The sequence below is a fragment of the Phlebotomus papatasi genome, chromosome 1 (assembly GCF_024763615.1).
Source record: "Phlebotomus papatasi isolate M1 chromosome 1, Ppap_2.1, whole genome shotgun sequence".
Lineage (NCBI taxonomy): Eukaryota > Metazoa > Arthropoda > Insecta > Diptera > Psychodidae > Phlebotomus > Phlebotomus papatasi.
This window is the reverse complement of record NC_077222.1, coordinates 58462804-58487216: the sequence shown is the minus strand read 5'-3', so window position 1 is coordinate 58487216 and position 24413 is coordinate 58462804. Positions and strand designations below refer to the sequence as shown.

Here is a 24413-nt window from a genome sequence, read left to right as displayed (position 1 = left end):
GTAAAACAATGGGATTATTAATTAAAGAGGATTACATGAACAGTAGACTTACTTTTCACCAGCTGGCGACAGGTACGAATCAATGGAATCATAGCGAGATTTGTAAATTCGAAACTGTCCCTCTTTCAGTGGCTTCTCGCCACGTTCCTCCGGAGTCCGACAGTCCACAGATGCACTGATCACATTCCAGCGGCAGTCGGATTCCGTAAGAAAGCCTCTGTAAGCCGGTGAAGCAGCACTCAGGGCTAACATGATGGGGCACAGTGGAGTCAATTGGTCATAGAGCGTACGAGCCTCGGTGATGTTGCACGCCTGAAAAGTAAGCTGGAGGCAGCAGCAGCCCATCCCAAAGCCCATTGCGTCCATCAGAACAGTATCAGGCTCTCCAGGAGGACTTCCTTCGACGGGAAGCTGAGTATTCTCATCTTTGAACACTTTCAATTTTATCGCCACCTTCTCGCCACGTCTCATGCGAATGTTTCGCGTGAGGGTCTTGAATCTCGGGTGTCCCGCATAGGTGCCCTCATCTGGAAAGTAGAGGGAACGAGCAGCACATTCCTCATCGTCAGGCGTCGGAAAAGCCTCTGGGTATGTGAAGATGCCACAACCCAATCTGTAAAATCGAGGATAAAATAAGAAAAGATAAAATGGAATTACAAAGAGAAGAAATGAAGAAATTACAGAATTAACCCATTCAGTCAATGTACCAGAAATACTTGAGGTAGAATGTTCATATTTTGGAATCAGATTCATACAAATTAATAGATGATTTAAAAAAAAAAAGAAAATAAATACATATTATGGGAGCGCGAGGGCCCTCTGTCAAACACACGTCTTAACGGTCACTGAATTTATATTCTGTGGATTAATTAATTACAAATTCTATTGATTTAGATAGAGTAACTATCTAAGAAAACAAATTTGCAACTAGAATTCCAATCAGGAAAGAGGAAAAAGGTCAAGTTTAACAAATTTGACGGGATGTCAAATTTTACGTCCGCCATTTTGAACAAAAATTTTGCATGACCTTCCTCGAAGCAAGAAAACAATAACAAAATGTATTTTCATCTCTGTCGGATTATATTTCCCAAGTAATTAAAAGACTAAAGTTACTAAAAATCCATTCCCGACAGCAATTCGAATCGCAATTGCCTAGGAATAAATCATCTAAAATCACTCACTTTGCGTATGATGTATAATACCATGGTAAGGAATGGGTTAAGCTGTACTTCTTAAGAAAATTTTTTATTTTTTTATAATATTTAAAAAAAAAAGTCTGTCTTAATATTTAAAAACAAATATTTTTTCAGTTAAACGTGCTATAAAGCATATCGAAGCTTCTATTCCATATTATGCTGTCTCAGAATGACAACATTTCAGGAGAGCCATTTGAAGTTGGCGATTTCCTATACTGCCTGTGTAATTTTTTTTCGCAAAAAAATGGAATATCTCGTTACCCGGACGTCGGATGACCACCAAATTTTCAGCAGTTCTAGATCTCGGTCCCACGAATAACATATCTCTCGGAGTAATAAAAGGCTAAGTCGACTTAGCATAGTATGGAATGGAGCCGTCGATATGCTTCATACAAACATTTGGTACAGGTATAGCAATTTTACTGCACCTATCGATAATTAAATAAACAATTAATGTTTTGAAAAGTTGTATGGCGTCATATAAAATTCTCAATTAATCACCGGAACCACTGACCAGGGTAATACGGGCTTCAGACCTAAGACTTAGCTATCTGGCTTAACTCCTCTAATTCCTGATCAGGCACGATTTTTTAGAAAATTGTTGTTTAGGATTGGATTATAAGGGCAAATGATTCATTAGTTCAAATGATTCATTATTTTGAGACATCCAGGAACTGGGCTAAACCTCCAGTCTGAAGCCGGCATAAGATGGGGCAATTTGGAATCATGTCTAATTGGGATATTTGAGATTTCCTAACAGTTTTAGACGGCAAAAGAAAAAAAAAACAATGAAGAAATATTCTCGTACGTAAAGTCTTGTACTTCTTCGAGGTTTTCTTTTTCTCTTTGACCATCTGACACAGTGAGAAAATCCCAAAATTCCAAAATTGAGATGATTCCGAATTACCCTATCTTACCCTGCAACCTTCTACTTTGTGATTCTGTATAAACTTTAGAAAAAAGTAACTTTCGATAATTCAGGAAAAATAATTTTCTCTATAGGACACCGGTGTTCCAATCTTCCTTAAAGGGTAAAAAAGACATCTGAGGGCAACGTGAATTAAACTGTATTTATTTAAAAGAGAAAGGAACCGAATTTTGTACCAAAACTGGGGTGGACCCCAGACTGTCCCCGAGAAACTAAAAAAACGTCTGCACTGCACGACGGTCCGCTAAGAAGAGAGGGAGTTTTCTCTTTTTCTCCTAGGATGCCTATTCGTTACTATTAATTCCTGTTAGATACTCGCTTGACAGTCGTCTTCACCACCCTCAGAATTTATTGTCCTGAGAGGGAGACTATTGTCTCGATTGTCTCGAAAGAGTTGGAATTTTGTTGCTTATGGCAGATTTTATTGCTTTTACATTATTATTTGTTTACTGCACTTGAACTAATATACAAAATAGAAATTGTTTTTCTGTAAATAACAATGTGAGGAAATTGAGGTTTTCGGTGTCTACCTCCGTTTAGTGTTGGTGTTTAGTAACTAAACTCCAGAGCAAAACGACGGAAATGCTCAATATATACCCCGTTGAATTAATTTTGATCATATTCTTTAAGAAAATCAACGTAATTTGCGATTGCTTTTTCTGATATTTTATCAATCCATTGCTGGAAAAATGTGAAATATTTTTAAGTAAATTCTTGGTATAGTCAAAATAGGAACTATCAAATATTCTTGAAGAAAATTAAACTCAATGTGTAGGTATTTTTCTTCAAAACTTCGCTTCAAAAAATTAGAATTTTCTTGAAAAAAAATTTAAAATAATCTTTGATAAAATCAAAACGCTAACTGTAGAAGCTCTATGGATGGTCTATGATCTCCACACTATGGTATTTGCAAAAAAAGTAGCGTCAGTCAATTGGCCATTTGAGATAAAATGTCATCCGAATTATCGAGAACTTCGAACGTAAATGAGTTTGAATTTGATATAAAACGATTCGGGGTACGATTTGGCCGGCACCGATTTGGGGTCCCGGTCAAAATCCTTTACGCCAAAATCCTGAAAGCTAAAATTCCGAACGCCGAAATCCCGAACACCAAAATCCCGAAAGCCGAAATCCCGATAGCAAAAATCCCGTAAAACCGAAATTCTGAAAAACAAAAATCTTGAACTCTAAAATCCCAAACTCCAAAATCTCGAAAGACAAAATCCTGAAAATCAAAATTCCAACAGCCAAAATTCCGAACGCCGAAATCCCGAAAGCTAAAATCCCAAAATCTAATATTCCGAAAGTCAAAATCCCGGTTGCCAAAATCCTCTAAAACCAAAATTCCAAAAAAACATAAATCCTGAACGCCAAAATCCCAAACTCCAAAATCTCAAAAGACAAAATCCCGAAAGCCGACATCCGGAACGCCAAAATCCCGAAAGCCAAAATCTCGAACGCCAAAATCCAGAAAGCCTAAATCCCGAATGCCAAATTCCCAAAAGCCAAAATCTCGAAAGCCAAAATTCCGGAAGCCAAAATCTCAAACGCCAAAATCCCGAAAGCCTAAATCCCGAATGGCAAATTCCCAAAAACCAAAATCTCGAACGCCAAAATCCCGCTCGAATGGATCGAAAGGGCCAAATCCCGAATAGCCAAAATTCCTAAACCCTTTATTAGAAACAATTAAGCGGTTTTTTAATATATTAACTAAATCTAAATAAATAAAATCGCACGACGTGTGTTTAAGCAAAAACATGATTTTGGAGGGAAAGAAGAGGTTGGCTGAAGTGGAGATCATGCTTATAGTCCTTAGGTCGATTTATGGAGGGGTCCGTCGAAAATCCTAAATCGCTAACTCTAACCGTTTAATCTCTAGATCTGATTACAACTGGACGTACAGACGGACAAACAAAGTGACATCATTACTCAAAAATCGTCTCATTCACGAAAAAATCGTCGGTTTCATTGACTGTTCCTATGTCTTCATTTTTGGCAAACGACGATACAAATGTCTCTTCTTGCATCAACGCGGATATAAAGAAACAGATACGACAATGGTTGATGCAACCGATGATATGTTGTGAAAGGTCCAGCCCAGCCCCTGAGGACAATAAAAAATTTGAGGAGACAAAAAATGAAGGAATTATTCTGTTATGTCGGTAACTTAACCCTTTAAGGACGATTGGGTCATCGGTGACCCAAAAATGGAATTTTTCCTACAGCCTTTGGAAGTTACATTTTGCACTAAAAACAGAAAAAGTTATTTTTCTGACCCCAATTTTGACCATTTCGCCCTTAGAGTTTAGCAGTAAAAATTATATGTGGCTTCATTTTCATTGTGTGACCGACACTGGTCCACTCTTTCCTATGCACTTACTCTTTACTTTTAGCTTTTTAGTGGAGGTGCAACTATATTTTTTTTATATAAATCTATATTTAAAAGAGATATAAAAATGCCTTGTAAGTTCTAATAAACCTTTAACCTTGAAAATCACCCAAGAAATTAAGGTATTTTAACATCAATGCGCACGTCTTTAGGTGAAAGTGGCCTGTCTTTTGAATGCTTCAATTTTTCTCTTATTTTTCAAAGCTAATGGCTCCGGCACAACTTTTAGATCGGGAAAATTCCATGAAATCAAAATTCACATCTCTTTCTTTCTCAGACTTTTGTACTCCAAATTTGATTGGACTACATTCAAATTGGTCTGATGTTTAAATGAAGAAGAAGATTTCGAAAGAGTGGGATAGGCATATTCAGAACGTGTGAGAAAGAAAGGGGTGTGAATTTCGACTTTATGAAATTTTCCTGATCTAAAAGGTGTGCCGGAGCCATAAAATTCCATTTTGTTAATCGAAGTTAATAGAATTTAGTTAATGGTATTAAATATAATTCACAAAATAGAATATTCGCTTTGAGAAATAAGAGAAAAATTAAAGCATGCAAAGGCTGTCGCATTTAAAGTCAGACCACTTTTCCCTACTAAAAGAATTGATTTATTAGTAGTCCAAAAAAGCGTGTTTCCTGATTTTATTTTCTGGAGGTGGAGGATAGAGAAAAATTTAGTCTGTTTTAGCTTCCCAGGGTCGACATACGATGGGGATTCCCAGGAACTACATACCGCCCTCCTCTTAATTTAAACCAAGAGATTTTAACCTCTTGGTCTAGGAACGTAAATATTATCAAAAAAAATGTTACGTCATTTCATTCAAAATCAATTTTACGGTTTTGCTTACCTGGGAAAGTTTGTGATGGAGAGCACAGTTTCGCCAGGAGGTAATAAACTCGACAGTTCCAGCCGTCTGTAGCGCATATTAGCCTCGACAACATTGAAATGAGCCAGAAGACCACCGTATGGCTTCCCAGGGGTACCCTCAACCATGTAAGCCCCATACTCTGGGCGCCATAGGGATTTAACTCCCTGAGGATCTGCAAGTTCCTTTTCATTGAGAAGTGCCAGCATTTCCTGAGCACGTAGAGATACTCTGGCTGTCTTCTTTTCGTCATCAAACTTTACGAGAATATACTCAATCTCATCACCCCATTTGAGTATATCTCCCTGGCGATCTCTTAAGCGTGCGTAGAGATGAATGAATTGTTCAATACCGTGTTTTCGCACGTGGTTTGCCAAATTCTTCGTCTCCTCCCAACTCAGTGGACTACCCTCGGAAAGGAGACCCATTTCTATAACAATAGAAAAGGCAGCACTAATTAGACTGGCTGACAAAAGTCATGGGTTTACAACAACAAAAGCATGAGATTGTTATTTGGAGTTCTGAGAAGTTTATCAGAGAAAATTGCCTCAATGACTCTTGCGTGTAAGAGCGATAAGACTTTCTTCTTATCATCTTCTGAGCTCACAACCAATTACTTTAACTCAATACGAGCCCATCTCGACCCCTTGAGTAGCAATTAACAAAAAAATACATTCATCACAGAGAACTGAAGTGGTCTCAAGAGCAAAATTTATGACTATTTCTCAAACAAAAACTATTGATTTGCATTGGAAGATTCAATTGTAGGCAGCTGAGTCATGTATAAAAATCAATATATACCACTCCCGAGACTTTTTCTGAGTCCAACATAATTATTCCTTTATGTATTAGCATGAAAATTAGAATTATACTCATTTATCTAGGTTTTATCGATTACGGTAGTTTAACATGGGGTGTTTGCTGAAGTTGTTTAGCTGATGATTTAGCACAATATTGCTCAAGTGTATGATACATTTTTACAACCAAAACCCACAATTGCGCCGCAAAATTGCTCTTGAATGATTTACTAGGCACTGTCAATACTCTTACTCGCTTTTTTTGATGCGGAAAACTCTCGAGGAAAAGTGCAATTGGCGCCCCCAAAAGCAAAACTTAGAAAAGATTGGTATATTTTTAATCTTTTGACTCACAAAACTATTTCAATGGCACCACAAATTTGAATGGTATTTCAATAAACACTGGACAATTATACTGATATATATCCCTGAACTGGATTTTCCGTGGAAAATTAATTATGCGAGAAAGCTTCACGGTTAAACAGAGACGATGTTACTTGGAGCGCGTTCCACTGGACAATGTTTTATCTTTTCTGATGCTGTCTCTGGCTGGGATGTGTGTGATGGAGTAAATTGCGCAATCAAATGTAAACCACATATGTGGAGAAGCACACCGGCCGCACTGATGATTGGGGAATGGCCATTTATTTATATATAGACGAGAGAAGCACAAGTCATTTTTCTCCGGGAGGCAAAAATCTTCTAGAACATGCCTTGCGTCACCACTAAATATATCATCTCACGTGCAAAATTCCACCTGTACCTTCTTAGTTTGCAAAACACTGACTCCTGTGGACAATTTTTAGCGTTATATCTCCTGCCCAGAGACTTTTCTGCCGTGTTATCAGCCAAAAATCACCATCACCACGCCAAAGAGAACACACCGAGAGACTACCACTGCCGCTGATACTGATTTCGAAATGTCACATACTACCAAATTGTTTTCGAACATAGTCGTCTCCGAAAATATCAAACAAAACGTGCGGTGTTTTTTTCTTAGGAGATTTTCTGTGTTTTCCTGCTTTTTGAGTATTTCACCAATCTCCCTTTTTAAGTATTACTTATCTTATCTTTCAGTGCATCACTGTGAATGTTTAATTAAGCAATTGATGTAAGTTCTTTAGGTTAATCTTTTTTATTCGAGTTTTGCAGGTTATGTTGATCCTTTTGCAGGATGACTTCCTGGTCGAGACTGCAAAAAATCACAACGGTACTCTTTGGGGCCGTTGGTGGTGCATCTGCCTACTATTTTTACACGCGCAAACAAGAAACCAATACAGTGTTCAACTCCTGGACAACAAATTTCCAGGTTTCTCAGTGTGGAAAGTGGGACAGCAACTGGGATCAGTAAGTTTAGTTTTTCTGAAGATTTCCAGGCAATGCCACTATAATAATCATTCTCCTCAGTCGTGACCCAGCATCCCTAGTGAAACCCCTGAAGAAAGATTCTGATACAACCGATGAGAACAAGCACAATGAAAAACTTGAGAAAGCCACCCCCAAAGTCATTCGGCATTTGATTCTAATCCGACATGGGCAGTACAATCAGTCTGGAGAATCCGACTCCAAGCACTACCTAACGGAAATTGGACGAAAGCAAGCTGCTTTCACGGGAGATCGTCTCAAAGCCCTCCAAATAAATTGGGACAAGATGATCAAGTCCACTCTGCTGAGGGCTCAAGAGACTGGATCAATTATATCCACTTCTCTGCCTCAGGTCCCTGTTGAAAACTGTTCATTGCTGGAGGAGGGTGCACCTATCCCACCAGAACCCCCAATTGGGCACTGGAAGCCAGAATACTATGTGAGTGGGAATTTGAGGTGACTATACTTGAAACTCTGACTAAAAATGAATATTTTTTTCTGCAGCAGTTCTTTCAGGATGGCGCCAGAATTGAGACTGCTTTCCGGAAATACTTCCATCGAGCACTTCCTGAACAAACTAAAGATTCGTACACTCTACTCGTTTGCCATGCCAATGTTATCCGATACTTCGTGTGCCGAGCTCTGCAGGTAAATTATTTAGGGAATTGTTTTTTTAGCCATGTCTGAGATTTTTTAAATAAAATTCGGTATTTTTTTTTAATGAAATGGCAAAATAGGGGACGGTAGGCTAGTTCAGAACTGCATGACTTTTAAAATATAATGGCGCTGGCACACCTTTTCAATTTAGTGAAATTCAATCGATTGAAATTTTCCCTCTTACTCTTTCAATCTGAAATAAAATATAGCTGTCTCTTTCTGTCAAATAAAAATTGAATTTTCATTTTTATCTGATTTCAATTTGAAAGAGTAAGAGGTAAAATTCCAATCGACTGAATTTCACTCAATTGAAAAGGTGTGCCAGCGCCATAAGAACTTAGAACAATAAATTTATGCATAAAAATGTGTCGTATATTTTCAAATAACAATTCTCAAAAGGTCTTCAATAACTTCTATAATGTTCATAAACTTTTGGAAAATTAGTCTTAAAAGAAAACTTGATGAACCAGCATTTATCCAGGATTTTTATAATAGATAAAAGATCATTTTTAATACTGGGCAGAACTAAGATTTTTCGTATATTTTCATCACAGAAAAATTTCTGATTTTACCAACTTTGCGTTGCTTTGCTTTTAAATCTAGGATGCCAAACAGTGAATGATATTGACTTTGGGTTTTTATTGGTTTCCCCCGTTTCCCCAAAAAAATGCTTTTCATGAGGGACATATGACAGTCTTAGTTTTATTCTTTCCCTTTAGTTTTAAAGCAATGTTCTAACTAGTTATTTAGCCCCGTTCCCAAAAATCGGGAATTTCAGAAATACAAGCTATTTCAGTCACTTGTCAAACAATTTTAGATTAACCCTTTTAGATTAACACAGTTGTAAACACTGTGATTTTTTCCAATAATTTTAAGACTCCAGAGGATAAAACCCATAAGCATTCATAGATACCATGGGGATGTATGTCCACAAATTAATTGGTCAATATAATCCTAATACTTTAAAAATAAAAATCATTTTTCCCGAAAATGTTGATATTTCAATTATTTTGGTCATTTGGATTTCCACCTGGAAATTAAAAACTGTGTAAAATAATCAAAATGTAGCAATACCAGTTCTTTCCTACATCTTTTAGGATTATATTTATGCATTTACTAGACAAATTGAGATTCTCATTATTTCAAAAGAATTAATAATTGGTCAGGAAACAGCATTTGGGGTAGATGTAAACAGGCAATTTCAATTTCACAAAATGAGTAGGTAAAAGAGCGGGAAATTGACCTTCATGCGAAATATCTATAATTCATAGATTACGAAAAAAATTGGTGGCGCTGTGTTCAATAAAAAGTCACATGATGTCAAAATATGGGGAATATCCATTGAAAACTGTCTTTTAGGGGTCTCGGTAGCTCAATGGGCAAAGTGTTGGCTTTGTGACGCAGAGGCCCTCGGTTCGATCCTTGATCGAAGCGCGTCCGGTGAATAATTGGGAAACAGTTTTTCACCGTCCTTAAAAGCTACAAACTGAACGCAAAAATATCAAGAAGGAAGTATGATAAAAGATAAGGGAGCAAAAAAGGATTTGTGATGGAGCAAAAAGAAAAATGATAAGGAGAGATGAGTAAATAAGAGTGAGCGAAATGGCTATATGGACCTGATTGAGTCTGACAGCCAAAAAAAAAAAAAAACATAAAAAGAAGAGAGAGAGAAAACTGTCTTTGATATGCATGCTTTTGGTTTTTTTGCTATTTTAATTATTCTTTGTAAAAAGTGTCGTGATTTTTTGAAAAATATACAGTTTTTATATATCTCTTAAGTAATTAAAATAATCGAAAGTGGTGCAAAGTTAATTTCAAGGGTGGAAAAAAGGGTGTTTACATCCTCCCCAGAAAGTGTTTACTTCTACCCCAGGTATTTTGTGAAAAGAGAAAAATGCACAGTGACACAAATTTTATTTTTATGGAAAACCCAATTGTTTTCCAGCATCCGCATTACCCTCGACGAATTGCCTATACCCAAGGGTAAAACATGAGCTAAGAAATATTTTCCAAAAAATCACGGTGTCCTTGGAAAATCACCTCAAATTCGCATCTATCGAAAATGGTTACATGTGCCCCAGTCTCTCCTACGACTTAGAGTTTTTTTGCTCCGAGCGCCTCATATGTAGAAATATTTTTTTAAAACTTATTTTATCTCAATAACTTTACATCGAAGGCTGTTGATGTCTAAAAGCTATTTGTATGTGTAGCAGAACTCAAGGAAGATTTTCCCTAAAAAAAACTATAGACCTATATCTCTTCATATTCCCTGCAATTTTAAAGATTTCTTTGTTAAATCCTTGAATATATATCAAATCCATGAAAAAGGTTATATGTAAAGCGGTGGCAGACAAAATCCCAAATCTAAAATTCCGAAAGCCAAACTTCTGAACGATCAAAATTCTGAAAGGAATAAAATTAGACGGAGGACAATGTGTAGAGTGCGGAATAATTTCTAAAAAAAAAATACAGAAAATTTTCCTTTGCCTCTGGGAAGTGCGAATTTTAGCTCTTTCAGGATTGTGGGTTTCGATATTTTGGAGTTCAGGATTTTGGCGTCCGGGATTTTGACCGGGGCCCTATGTGAGAACATGTATCCTGTGCAAAAATATTCTCCTTTATCTCTAATTTTTTTTGGTATTCTAATCATCTAAAGAAAATTATAAAGACCTAATTCCAAATTTCCGAACGATTGCCTGGTTAATCAGAAATATAGCCAGGACCGAAACCAATTATCTCGTACAACACTCCATTTTGTATTAGTCCGAGACACTTACCCTTCTTTTAAGCAGTGAGGCAAAATTATCTTTACAAAATATATTAACGAGCAGTCAAAAACTTATCTGGTTATGGTCGTGAATTTGGACTCTGATGTTACCTTCCTATTTTTTCCAATTGACCGTGGCAATTGACTGACAAGTATCTAAAATATTGTACGTTTGATAATATTTGCAGTTTCCTCCTGAAGCTTGGCTGAGAATTTCTCTAAATCATGCATCAATAACATGGATCTCCATTCTTCCATCTGGACGTGTTCTGCTGCGAGGTCTTGGAGATTCTGGCCATATTCCACCTGAATACGTGACTTGCAGATAAGCAACTTTTTTTTTCTTTTCTTTTATTTCTCTCAAAAATTTTAGGATGATTAGACAATGAGAATCTTTCCAATTTGAATCATTATCTTTTATTTATAGACACACTGAAATTTTACACAAACATTTTAATATTTTTAATTTCAATTGTGTTGTGTAAAGATATTTTTCAAAGAGTTTTTTTTTACATCAAAATTTTCGAAATAGAATTGATCAAATTTAATGGAGATTTAAAGAGAAAAAAATAAATAAATATTTTTGGTACAAAGTTGAAATTCAACATTTGTGCCGCCTTACATTTAAAATTCGAGCCCATAAATAGTGTCAATTTGCGCTATATTTCTCATAAGTTTACGATACATTTTCTTTAATTTGTCTTTTAATTTGTTAAGATTTTTTTTTGATTTGATTTATCATTTAATAGTGATCATTTATGATTTTCAATACGATTAAAATTGTCACACGCAAAAAGTTGTACGAGCAAATAGGACGATAAAATGTTAATCCTCATTTCCATTGTGATTTTAATAATGAATGTTCCTTTGGTAAAGTGTTGCACAACTGATATGTTGTTTAGAAGTTGGGTCAGTAGATAAGTTACCAAATGGACCCAGTTGAAGGATGTGGGTGGTGGTGGGTGTGATTTATGAAGAGAGAGAGAGAGAAGTTCGGTCCAATAGAGTTGGGAATTAATTATTTCTCTGAGAGGGGTTCGGAGAAGTTGGTCAAAATGGAATCAGTTGCCACAAGTGAGAATGATTGATAATCATTTTATGTGACGCGACTTAGTGGATGGGAAGGGGAGTGGGTAGGGGAGAAATCGCATCGTCCTCTTCTTCATTGTCCTGCGAATCCTCAGGTTCACCCAAAGCATGTACAAATTCATAGAAATCTATGCGTCCATCCCCATCAACGTCCACCTCCTTAATCATGTCCTCAACTGTCGGATTAGGAAGAAAATAAATAAAATTAAGTGTAATTAATTGAGGTAATTGATACAGTCATATGTTCGCCATATCACTCACTTTCATCTTCATCGAGATCCTCGCCAAGGCACTGCAATACTGCCCGCAAGTCACTAGCTGTTATGTATCCACGATTGTGTTTATCAAACACTCGGAATGCATCACGTAGTTCACGTTCTTCCTGATCAGCTGCTGATTCTACAGCTGTATCCGTCATATTGGACATGATGTCTACAAATTCCTCAAAACTCACATTTCCATCTCCATCCATATCGATCTCTTGGAGCATCTCCTTAAGCTCTTCCACACGTGCAAATTGCCCGAGGGAACGCATAACACTTCCTAGTTCCTCTTTCGTGATACTTCCATCCCCATCCTTGTCGAAAAGACGAAAAGCCTCACGGAAGTCTGAGGAAATTGAGTAAATATTTATTCAAACTTTGGTCCTTGAAGTATCCCAGAAAATCAACTTAATGTCAAGGAGCTTCAGCAAGGATTCTCTTTGACTAGACAAATACCGAAAAATATATTGGGAAAGTAAGCAAAAATCTTTTTAGTTCTTTGACATTATCGCTGAGAAGGGAATTTTAAATTATAATTATTATTATTTGCATTTCAGTGATTTTTTTTTAAATCTAAAAATGAAAAGTTTGATATAGAAAATTATTCTAGTCAAACGTTCGTACGATTGTCTATTCCTATTGTATAACGGGGTAATTTCTGAGATTTTATAAAACTCTTCAGCGAGAAAATCAGAACGGTGTTGTGGTGAGGGAACGATAAAAGATATGCACTTGCGGTTTGTAGCAGAGGTCATATCACAATCTCAGATACACCTACCAAATTTGTTTTCTCGATAATTAAATCGGTGTATTATGTGGATGGGTTATTTTAAAAATAGTTTTACGCAAGGAGACTGGGGTAGCATTAGTCAGGGATAGAATTAGACAGCGGGATGTTATAGTTTTCCTTAGAAAGAATATTGCATAATCAGCACCGATCTCGCGTAAAGGTCGCACTGTCAAAGACTTTTTATTATACAACTTCAGGATATTAATCTGGACTCCAATAGGGCCATGTAAGAACATTATATTTGTTTCTATAATGATCTTTTAGAATTAAAATTCGCTTTTATGTTAGGAAGGAAAATTAGTATTATTTATATAAAAAAGCTTTAATGTAAGGATTATAGAAATTTCATGATATTTATTCATGATGTTTAGGGGTTAAAATTAACCGTTAATCTCACGTTACGTCCTGGGTATGAATTCTGAAACGGTGAGATTATCACGTGAAAAATTCACCGATCTGAGAGCTCCTTTTCTGAGTATGTTAAGAAACTTTCACAAAAGTTATCATGTAAATTCTAAAATACTATGAGTATTTCACATGACACATTGTGCGAAAACTACACGAAATACCCGTAAAAGGCGATCTAAAATCTGTGCATATTTTACGTGAATTTCAGAATTTTAACCGATTTCTATGTATTTTTTTTAATTGTATAGAACTTTACTTAAAAAAAAATTCTAATTAAATTTACATATTAAAATTGGAAAGAGCGGGGATGGTGGGGATAATTGGACATAAATGTTTCCAGAATACATTTAACAAAATATTTTAGATTTAACAAAATATTCTACAGATGTCTTACTGAACTTATATATAGACAGAGCATTAATAAAAGGTTTCTCTTTTTTTATTATAAAAAAAGATGTGGAAAAGGTATTACGACAGTTATTTCATATCATACTACTCATTCCTAATTCATAAATAAATGTATAATTTGAATATGAAAGAATTTTCATATAATCAAATTATTTAAAATTGAGAAACTAATGTAAGTCTAAGAGCATATGACAGCTAAAATTCTTTACCATCTGTTGTTACCCAGCAAAAAACAAAATTATGCCAAGCTTTAGCTGATTTTTATTGCCCTTTATTGTCCTAAAAAAATCAATTTAGTGTCAGATGACTCCCTTGCCATCATCTATTATTAGACAGGCTGATAGACGGTTTAATAATTGTTTTAATTTGGTATTAATTGAAGTACTCTATATGAGTACGATGACTACTATACTATCGAGCAATATCGCTCCTTGGCAATTACAAGGGACTAACTCATTCTAAGCCATTTTCGAAAAACAGCATGAAAAATTCAATAATTATTTCAATTTTAATGTCTGGACAAAAACAATTTATTTCATTTCTATTTGTCTGAGCATTAATATAAACATCGAAACTCATACTTTTACCTTTCAAAATATGTTTAATTTTCAGAGTTGGTTTCTTGTAATTCTAAGTGATAGGCAATTTTTTCGGAAATAAGAATGAAAAAGGATCAACTTGCCTTGAGTTAGACCCCTATTTCACAAAAATATGAATGAAAAATATATTTTGTACCCCTTTACTTCAAATTGCGCAAGCGATCAGGAAAGAGTAAAAATTTTGAAAAATATTTGTAATAACGAAGTTTAGTGTCTTAATGTCATCTGAACATTTATTAAATTCTCTTTCCAAGTCCATTAAAATTTCAAAATCGAAAAAAACGGAGTTAACACCTTGTAATTTTGAAGGAGCACCATATTGATATTTTTGAAAATATAATTTGAATTAACCTATCTGCTATTTATATAAAATTTATCATGTTTATGTTTCTAATGAAAACTCCCTTAGGGGGAAGTGGAGCACCTTTGAAATTGGGATTTTTCTCCTATATGTTTAAGTGGAACTGAACCATATCATAATATAATTTAGCTTCTCAATCTGTTTGTGCATCTAAATTATATCACAATAAGGCTCAATTTTATTTAAAAATAGGTGAAAAATCCGAATTCCAAAGGTGCCCCACTTTGAAAGGTATGCCCCACTACCCCCTACTTGTCTAAAATTCATTTTGAAATTGTGAAAATGGATTGTTGCGCGTACCTATTTTGGGTTAAACTTAACAGGATCTAAAACATGCTTACAAAATAAAAGGTATTTAAAGTATGGTAATATGGGGTAATTTAGAACCATTTCAAATCTGGATTTTCATAATTTCCTCGTTGTCTAAATGTGCAAAAAACAAAAGAAAAACTATTAATAAAAACTGTTTATTTTTTCTCACTCGTTTTTTCTTCTATTTTGTGGTCTTCTTTTTCACTTTGTCCTTTAAACAGTGAGGAAATCTTAAAGGTTTTAAATTAGAAATGGTCCTAAATTACCCCATTTTAACCTAAGCTTTTATACATATCACTCGATATTACAGGGCAATTATTATCCTAAGCTACAAGTTTACTTTGAGTGGAAAAACTTTAAAAGTTATACCTTTTTTTGTTTTATATCTATCTTATATTGTGAAGAGATACAGAAAAGAAAATAAGAAAAGGGATACTAAATAAAAATGCAAAGGCACTAGAGGAATTTTGCCAAATTTCAGACAGTTTGCAATATCGGACACCTCTTTTATTCCTCAAAAATCCATAAATTTTTAGTTTTTGTTCCATTTTTAGAGGTTATACAATGCCAAAGAAGTAGAAAAAACTCTATGATCGAGAAATTGTAGAAAAAGTACTTGGCATAGTTCAGAAAGGAGAAGGACTCTCAGAAAAGTGTCCGAAATAGCACACAATATATATTTTTCGATTTTTACCACACAATAAAGAGGAAAGGAGTACGTCAAACTATTCCAGATAACAGGGTTCCAGATAACACACCTGATAAATAAGTAACAAAAAAATTGTATTGAAAATACTACAGGTTAGAGTTGTGCCCCTGTAACATCGTATATGCGACATAGAATCAATTTTAATTCATATTTAAATTGTGACTTTTTTTATAATTTACGTTATCAATTTACCCCGTCCTACGTCTATTATCTTTCAAACGCTACCGCAATCCTTCAAACTATTGAATAAAAAACTGCAAAATATTTCCTATTATTACGAAATCAGATAAAACTTAATCTTTTCTTTAAAATAAATAGCACAAGATGAAGTATATAAGGGATAAAACTTGCTAACTATATTTGGAAAATGTGATATTGAATAAATCATGGTTTTTTCGTCTCGGTGAATTGAAAGTTATTCTAAATAACCATTCTGTAACCAGGGGGTTTTCAATTTGCAAATACGGCATGCAATTTTCCAGATGAAAAGTTGTAATATAACATCAAAAAATGATGGTAATACAAGATTTGTATTTTTGAAAGGTTTGTAAATATTTAGCCAATCCCTATATGCTATAGTAAAACTTTTTTACATTACTTTCTTCATATAATTTGCGAGTTTGAATCACTGCAAATACTGAATGTGAGCCACAGCTCTAACATCAATTTTGTGGTTTATGGAGAATCAATATAAACAATTGGTTATATTGCAAATATCAACTGCGTTATATATTTCATTTCCCTTGCATTAATTTATTAAAACCAAAAACGCTTAATAGCGTATTTTGTCAGTCTAGAAAATTTGTATACTAATTTAATATAATTACTACGATATTGTTACTCAGTAATGAAAATTGAAAACTTAATTGGGGAGCTTTTGAGTGTTTGTAGAGCAAGAAACAGAAAGTAGATTATCTCTTGGTTAAGACTTCTCCTCTCTCTATGCTTTTGAGTCCAAAATGCAAATATCGATTTAATTAAATTGTTAACTCTATGAAATTATCTTAGTAAATGAATAAGTTTCAGCGCAATATTTCCGTTTCCTACTATACCTCATAAATTTTTATTCTGTAGTTTATATTGAAAAAAATCCAATTCCAAAGCAAAAACCACTCAATGCTGATATGGGGGAAAAATAAAGTGAAGAGAAAATTAAATTTCTCCAGAAACATAAAATTTTCACTGAATTTAGACCTTAAAGAGAATAACTTACTATACAGGATTCAATGTTACTTTGAGTATTGTTCATTCATTGTATAAGAGTCTCGAAATTTCAAATTAACTAATTTTCTATTCCGTTTAATATAATATTTACAAGAGGATGGATTTTGGGTATATATTGTGTTGACATTAATTCTCATTAATAGCACCTCTTGGGTGTTGACAATATGCCATATGGAATTGGTAAATTTTGTGGGTGGAGATTTTTAAGGGGTGAAAATTAAATGAAGAGGGTAGTTTACCTCTCATTTGATTCTTGGAGATGAGACGACGCTTCCCTGGTAAATCTGTCGTGCGAGGGCGATTGCCAAAGAAAACGTTACCTTCGGAGCTCGGTGTTGCACTTTTGGGTGGTTCATCTGTGCACACATTCTGGGATCCACTGGCTGGTGACGACTGAGATGTAGTATCGGGTGGTGGTGGCTGATTCTGTGAATCATCCCCCTCGGGACGATCACTAGCTTGGCGTGTCTAGTAGTAGAGCATATTCATTTTCTGTATTTTATTTGTTTATTTTTTTCTTTTGTTGAAAATTGCAATTTGCATTTTTTAAAAGGCTGAGAAATGCTCAGTAGAGGAAAGTGCCCATACTTCGTACGATCCCAAGCTTCATAGTGACTAAATTTTTCCCATGTTTCTAAATAAATGTTACTCCGAAATATATTTTATAAATTTGGCACCGTCAACTAATTTTCAAAATATAGGTGCGATGAGTCACATCACATTTATTGAGAAACATTGGAAAAAATTAATCATTACGAAGCTTGACAACCTACGAAGCATGGGCACTCTCCCCTACTTTGCTTCATACTGTTTAGATGAATGTGAATATTCCATGCATTAATTCAGAATATGCTCCAAATGAGATTTTTTTTATTAAAAACTTATAAATATTGATGGATTTTCGATTTATCTGGAGCGGAAAAAATCTAATATTAATATTGTGAGATAGATTAAAAAAATTATTACTGTGTTTATTAAAAAAAATCTAGAATTCCGAATTATTTTTTTTTTAAATTCCCATTTGGAGCTAGTTCTGGATTAGGCAACTTAGGTCCTTGACACACTAAGGACTTAAGCCGAGAGACGGCTTAATGGAAAATGATAGAAATGTGGTTTAATCATTATTTCGAATATAATTACACTAAGTCGTCTCTTGGCTAATCCTCAAGTCTGTCAAGGCCCTTAGGCTATCCTAACCTATATCTAAGAAGTTATGAGATCACTGTATTTAAATTTCAAACATTACCCTTCTACATGAAGTAATTTGACAATTAACTATTGAAAAATTTATTGTTGATTAAAATAAAAATAGATTAGAGGAAGTGTACCAAATTTCAACCAGCTTGCAATTTCGGCCATTTCTTTTGTTCCTCAAATTTCCATGATTTGTTAGTTTTTTTCACACTAAAGATTATAAAATAAAAAAAAAACAAAATATGTCAAAACAAAAAAAAAAACGACGAACGAGATGACGTGAAAAAGAATTTGGCAAGATTCCGAAAGGAAAAATATCTATAGCAATCAAGGTGGCCGAAATATTACTCAAAGCTAAATCTATAATTTTATCCATTTTAAAATGTATTAAGTGTGATTTTAGAGAAAACAACGACGATAAACTATCTTTCTTTATGGTTTCAAGCAACACTCCTTAAAAAGAAGTTGCAAGAAAAATCAATTTGTATTAAAAATATTACATTTCAACCTTGGCACTTACATACAACTATGCCGAAATTTCGTACGGTTCCAGAAAACCTAGTATTTTGTGATTGACCCGCAAGAAAGAATGGATTTAACTTTAGGAAGTTAAGGTTTCTCAATTTTGACACAATTATTTTCACAAATAATTAAATGTAGTTAGGAAAATTTAAATTTGACCAGTAATGGCTCTTGCATACCTTTAAGTTAGTAAAATTTTAGTAAATCAAAATTTATACCACTTTTTTTATCAAAAACTTTTGAACATGACTTTTCTTGTGCCTATTAGGAGTTCATCTATAATCCGAATGTGAATTTTGATTTCACTAAATTTTCTTGATCAAAAAGTATTTCTTGTGTAGCCTTCTATGTTATTTTTATGTAATCAGGGCATTAACCAGTAAATTTTATTCTAAATTATTTTCTAAATAAAATGTGTTAGAGTATGCCATAAGCATTCAAAAGAGTTTAGTTTAACTTATATTATTAATATATGAGATTGTTATTGGTTATATTTAAAAAATACATTCTTTTTTCTTCTGCCAAAATTTGCATGATAATTTGACTGCTTGTATAGCCTACAACACACCTTTTAAATCGAAACAATTTCATGAAATCAAAATTAATATTATATTCATTTTCAAATATTTTGCATGTGGCTATCTCATTCTTTTTATCTCATTTCTAAAAGGGTCTACACACTAGAAGCAATTTTCTTTAAAAACTGTCTTAAAAAAAATTACGTTTCTGCATTTTTTTAATTGCTCCTAGCTCCTAGTGCTTAGAGACCTTTATTTTTTGTACAGTGCCCCAAAGTTTATTTTTACTTTTCCCGTCCACGCCCTTCAAAAATCCATGTTTTTTTTTGGTTTATTTATTTTGAAAACAGCTCGTTATAGGATTTCTTTTAATCGTGGATATGTTTTAGATATAGTCCATGCGGACATTTCGCGCAAATTACATATTTTAAAATTCACTTTCTTCAATTTCGTGAAGGTCAATGTTTAGGCAGTCTAGAGGGCCTAGTTTTCAACGAATTTCATTAAATATGGATTTTTTGAAAAGGTCTTGAAATTTCCAAACCGGATGCATTGGTCATAATCGGTAAGAAGTCAGTAAAATATTCATAAACGACAATCTTTCTCGTATTTAAATTTTTTATTTATCCGTATGCTTGTAACTCATACCAGAACATTCTAAAATACGCATTTCTTTATTAATTTCCAATTTAGAAATGCTTTTCTGATTTATGAATCAATCTAATGGCTATTAAACCAGTAAGCACCAAAACACGGAAAGCTCTACTTTGTGAGTTCGAGCATTCCACAAAGCTGAGACGCTTTGCCATCTCTGTCCATTAAAAAATCATATAATAATTCTTCTCAAATAAATTTTTATTTTCAGTATAAAACCCAATGCAATTAACCAAACGAGAAACTTATGAATTTCATATGTACATTTAGCACAAAATTTATCATGATTGCTCAAGGATAATAAAAATTTCTGTCTGTGACAAGACAACTAATAAACTTTCATTTCAATAAAATCATATTCTCCGGATATGTGGCTGCCACTTCCCGTTATATTTCGTTATTTGAAATGTAAGGCTAAGATAAGAAGAAAAAAAACTAAGAAAAAATATACTATTTGGGAATTAAAATGCTCCATCCGTAATTTAATCGTCCTAGAATGCTCCGCTTTGGTATGAACGTATAAAGTCCGGTATGAAATTAAATTTTGCATAACTGTGTTTAGGATATGTTGTTATGTCATATATGCAGAATTGTAAAATTATGCATTCTATGAATGATTGGTATATACAACCTGTGACAGAGTTTTCCATAGTATTCACTCCGGAGGTTGGTCTACAACACTAAGACGGCGGTGGCCGTAAAAGGCAAAACATATAATTACTTGAAAGGACTCGAGTGTAATCACAATAAATAAAATAAAAATAAATAGAGCTAGTTTGGTTTCTCTCTTTAGATGGGAGGTAAGGCCAGTTTCAAACAAGAGGTTTAGCCCAGTTCCCGAATGTCTCAAAATCTTAAAATAGCGAGCAATTTTATTGCTTTTTGAGAGCCTAATAGGTCATTTGTCCTTAATAATCCAATCCTAAGTTAAATTTTTCCAAAAAATCGTAATTGATGAAAAATTAGAGTAGTTAAGCCATATAGCTAAACCTTAAGTCTGAAGCCCATATAAGTGTGTATAAGTGTTTCGAATAAGATCTAAGTGGTGTAATGTATGAGATAATTTGGCATTGTCCATGGTTAAATTTCTGGTTATAACTATATACAAGTACAGAATTGAATAGATTATCTAATAAATCAATTAAAAGAAAAAATATATGATAGGAGAAAGACTCATAATTTTGTCCAGTTTCTTATTTTGGACACTTTGAGGGTAAAATTGGACACTAAAAATAAATTGATTAAAATGATGGATTTTTATTCCAATATTTGATGAATAATAAATTCTATCTAAATATTTGTTCTTTTTGGAAGATTTTAAAACTAAATACATTAAATTTTGAATATGATTTGAGTTAAAATTGCTTTGTTGAAAATTCAGTGTGAGCAATTGCTTACGAGAAATATGACAGAACTTCGTGTTTACTTCAGTCTTATTTAGCTGTGGTGATGTACTAACAATGTTTCTTCTTTTTTTTTTGAGTGATACTGAATATTCATTGAATATTGTGTTAATTCACATTAATTGTGATTTGTACATTTGACCTGAAGTGAGATTTGCCTTGTGAATTACGTTTTTCGTGTGAAAAATGGGCAATTTTCTAAGAGGTTCACCAGTGAGGTGATAAATCCTTATTTTGGACAAGTGTTTTTCTCTGGGAATTTCTTGAAGTTTTAGCTTTTGTGATGACTAGGTTGGACAAATGCCTGAAGAAACAAAGGAGCATCATCTCTAGGAACGCGATATAGTGAGAAAATCCATGAAAGGCTCCCGGAAAGGTCAAGGAATGCGCTAATCCGCACGTACTTGGAGTACCGAAGTCAACTCATTTTAATGAATGATATGGAAAGTTTCCGGGCTTCTTGTGACATTCTACATTTCCCTTACATGAACAGGAAGAGGACTTGGTAAGATTGGTTCATAAAATGAAGAACAATGGGCATCCTGTTGAGGCGGATTAGCTGTCCAAATTTACAGCCAAGTTGTCCAAATTAATAACCAAGTTGTCCAAAATAAGAGTCAAATTCACCTCTACATATCAATTTATTTTTAAACGTATTAAAACTAATTTTAGTAAAAAAAAAGACGACAAATAGCTAGCCAAGTTTCTAAATAACCCTTCGGAAAAGAGAGTAACAAAAAGTCAATTAGTAGGGTGGAATCACCAGTTCTCGACAGTGCCCCACTTCTCGCCACTTACATTGAAATCGCTATTTTTCGCAATTTATGAAATAAATGAGTCGCAATTTTTTTGTATTGTTTCTGCTTCTACGCATAGAATCGAAAAATAATAATTATTCGTTTTGGATTCACGATTTTGATCACTTTTTAGAGCAATATTTTAAGCAAGTGCATCGAATCCAACATCTCTTACCAAATGTACTAAGTGTCGTCAAATTTTCATCAGGCCAAAAATATCTATTTGGGTAAATAATTTGTCTATTGAATATTTAATTGCACTTGTGGAATACATAAAATTTGTATTTAGTCAATTAATATTTCATTTTATATTATTTTTGTATAAAAATGAGGCATGGCGAGAAGTGGTAATATTCTGGAATTGATTTTACCACCTGTCGCCATATATTTTCAATAGGCGACGCTAACTTCACTTCGTACATTCTCAGTTGTCAAATCTGCATTGTTTACTTTCCGCAAAAGCCCCATAATTTGATTTCTCAAATAAAAGTTAAGAAAAATCATTTAAAGAGAGTAACAATAAAGTGATCACAAGGAAAGAGAAATGGTGAATGTATGCTTTTCATAGCATTGCCTAAAATAACCGAGTGTGGTTCTTTTCAAGTGAGTGGCGAGAAGTGGTTACAAATTTTACAAAACTGGCGAAAAGTGGTAAAAAGTGGCGACGAAATGGTTATTTTTGCATTATTAATAAAAATCAGTTTTTTTTAAGTAGTCCAACGTTATGTTCTAGGATTATTGTTTTCACGTATCTAGAGCCAATATACATCTAAGTAACTTTGTGTCAAATTTGACTTATCTTGTAACAAGGATTCAAAAGTTATGATTAAATGAATTTAATTTTTTCCTAAACATGGCGATAGCCGGTTATTCCACCCTATCGAAAATATCACACTTAAACTTGGAACATCGATACTTATAAGCAGACTGTCCAAAATTATGAGCCTTTACCCTATTTGTATATGTTTGCAGTGTAATAACGGAAAAGGGAGCATTGATAATTTCTCGAATTCTTAATTTCAAGCATTCAGCAAAATCTCTCTTACTTTACCATTGTTTTAAATCATCATCCCAATTTTTGGAGAATGGGAAGCAGAGAAGTTTGGGAGAAAATCCGATGGGTAAATAAGAGGATGGTCAGAGAGGAAAGGGACAGTTGGAGAAAGTACGCAGAAGAATTGTGAAAGAATCCAGAAATTATTGACACAAAGACTCGCCGTAAATTTACATTGGAAATCTCTCAAGAGACTTTCACAAGTCGAATGCGGAGTTGGGCGTGGAATTTTGATGTGGGGGATGGGGGAGAGAGACTTTTGGGGGTGAGAAAATGATGTGATGCTCTATTCTATAATTTTACCACGATATGTTGAGAGAAAACGAGATGTGAAGGCAAATGGGTGAGGTTTTTATGCTGTGAGAGTATAATCTTTGTGCTATCTCCTGCGCCAAAAAGAGCCCCATCCCCGAGAGAGGGCCCCCCCATTGAAATACCACACAAAGGCGATATGGCTCTATTTGAGAGGGTGTAAATTGGTGGTGTGGGATGTGCGACAGATTTTTTTTTCTCACCATGATCAATTGACGTATTTCCTTGGCAAATGACGATGCAGTGAGGAAATTGTTCACCGCCGAAAATATTTTTCCGTCCAACGTGACGACTGATAATGTTTGTTCCTGACAAATTTCAGATGGAATGAAAAATGTTTCGAAGCTGCTGACGTAAAATTATATCCCTCTTGGGTGCAACTTTCACTCTCGCATCCAGGACTTTTTCTTTTTTTGCGCAATTCTACCACAACTCAAGTCGATGAGCCTCTGGGGAGTTTAGAGATTCATAGGAGATGTCTGGAAAAGCGCGAAAAATGTGTCGTATTCCAAAATGGAGCTCACAATTTACACTCGGAATACGCGACAATTTTAACTTTGGCACACAATATCCACGACGATTCACCGTTGACTGATGCTGCGAGTGGAGAATCCCAAAGGGGGGAGTCAATTGAAATCCTTTCTGGAGAGTATGATTCGCACAGTGTTTATAAATGTTCGATAGTCATGCGCTATGTGAGCCCTCCCAAAAAACTCCTCCCCACTCGTGGAGCTTCCAAAACTCACTAACTCCTCAAATTTGTCCAACAGCCTTTGTGGGGTATTGAGTCAGAAAAAGAATTCCTCAAATTCAAAGCCGATAAGTTTCCCC

At 34.4% G+C, this 24413-nt stretch overlaps 3 protein-coding genes across 6 annotated transcripts in view; 1 reads left to right on the top strand and 2 right to left on the bottom strand.

The window, feature by feature from the left end:
• The window catches only part of LOC129809428 (glutamate--cysteine ligase), a 16507-nt gene extending 9402 nt beyond the window's left edge, over positions 1 to 7105 (bottom strand). The window contains exons 1-3 of one of the 3 annotated variants that reach the window (XM_055859247.1): positions 6940 to 7105; positions 5362 to 5809; positions 53 to 613 (exon numbers count right to left, since the gene is read on the bottom strand). In XM_055859247.1, the coding sequence (XP_055715222.1) occupies positions 53 to 613; positions 5362 to 5807 (1007 nt within the window). In that variant the 5' untranslated portion in view covers positions 5808 to 5809; positions 6940 to 7105. Of the gene's footprint in view, positions 1 to 52; positions 614 to 5361; positions 5810 to 6429 lie in introns of all 3 variants that reach the window. The other 2 variants (XM_055859248.1, XM_055859246.1) reach the window with 2 other exon arrangements.
• On the top strand, positions 7097 to 11800 carry LOC129809440 (serine/threonine-protein phosphatase Pgam5, mitochondrial). 2 transcript variants are annotated; one of them, XM_055859265.1, is made up of 5 exons: positions 7097 to 7287; positions 7350 to 7523; positions 7584 to 7980; positions 8049 to 8189; positions 11154 to 11800. In XM_055859265.1, exons 1-5 carry the CDS (start codon positions 7097 to 7099, stop codon positions 11292 to 11294), a joined length of 1044 nt encoding a protein of 347 aa, XP_055715240.1. In that variant the 3' UTR covers positions 11295 to 11800. The 2 variants fall into 2 exon arrangements, with proteins under 2 accessions (XP_055715240.1, XP_055715239.1); XM_055859264.1 differs by having other exon boundaries at positions 7229 to 7287; positions 8046 to 8189.
• LOC129809448 (calmodulin-A) lies at positions 11367 to 24413 on the bottom strand. Its single transcript, XM_055859273.1, has 4 exons — positions 23786 to 24413; positions 17368 to 17596; positions 12316 to 12663; positions 11367 to 12230 (listed from the first exon to the last, which is right to left on the bottom strand). The coding sequence occupies exons 1-4, from the start codon at positions 23786 to 23788 to the stop codon at positions 12076 to 12078; spliced, it is 735 nt and encodes a 244-aa protein (XP_055715248.1). The 5' UTR covers positions 23789 to 24413; the 3' UTR covers positions 11367 to 12075.

Coding starts and splice junctions, on each gene's coding strand:
- LOC129809440 (XM_055859265.1), top strand. CDS start 7,097: ATGTCACATACTACCAAATTGTTTTCGAACATAGTCGTCTCCGAAAAT. Junction 7,524..7,583: donor TGGGACAGCAACTGGGATCA/GTAAGTTTAGTT, acceptor CATTCTCCTCAG/TCGTGACCCAGCATCCCTAG. Junction 8,190..11,153: donor TCGTGTGCCGAGCTCTGCAG/GTAAATTATTTA, acceptor TAATATTTGCAG/TTTCCTCCTGAAGCTTGGCT.
- LOC129809448 (XM_055859273.1), bottom strand. Junction 12,664..17,367: donor CTCCAAGAATCAAATGAGAG/GTAAACTACCCT, acceptor CAATTTCCTCAG/ACTTCCGTGAGGCTTTTCGT. Junction 12,231..12,315: donor GGATCTCGATGAAGATGAAA/GTGAGTGATATG, acceptor CTAATCCGACAG/TTGAGGACATGATTAAGGAG.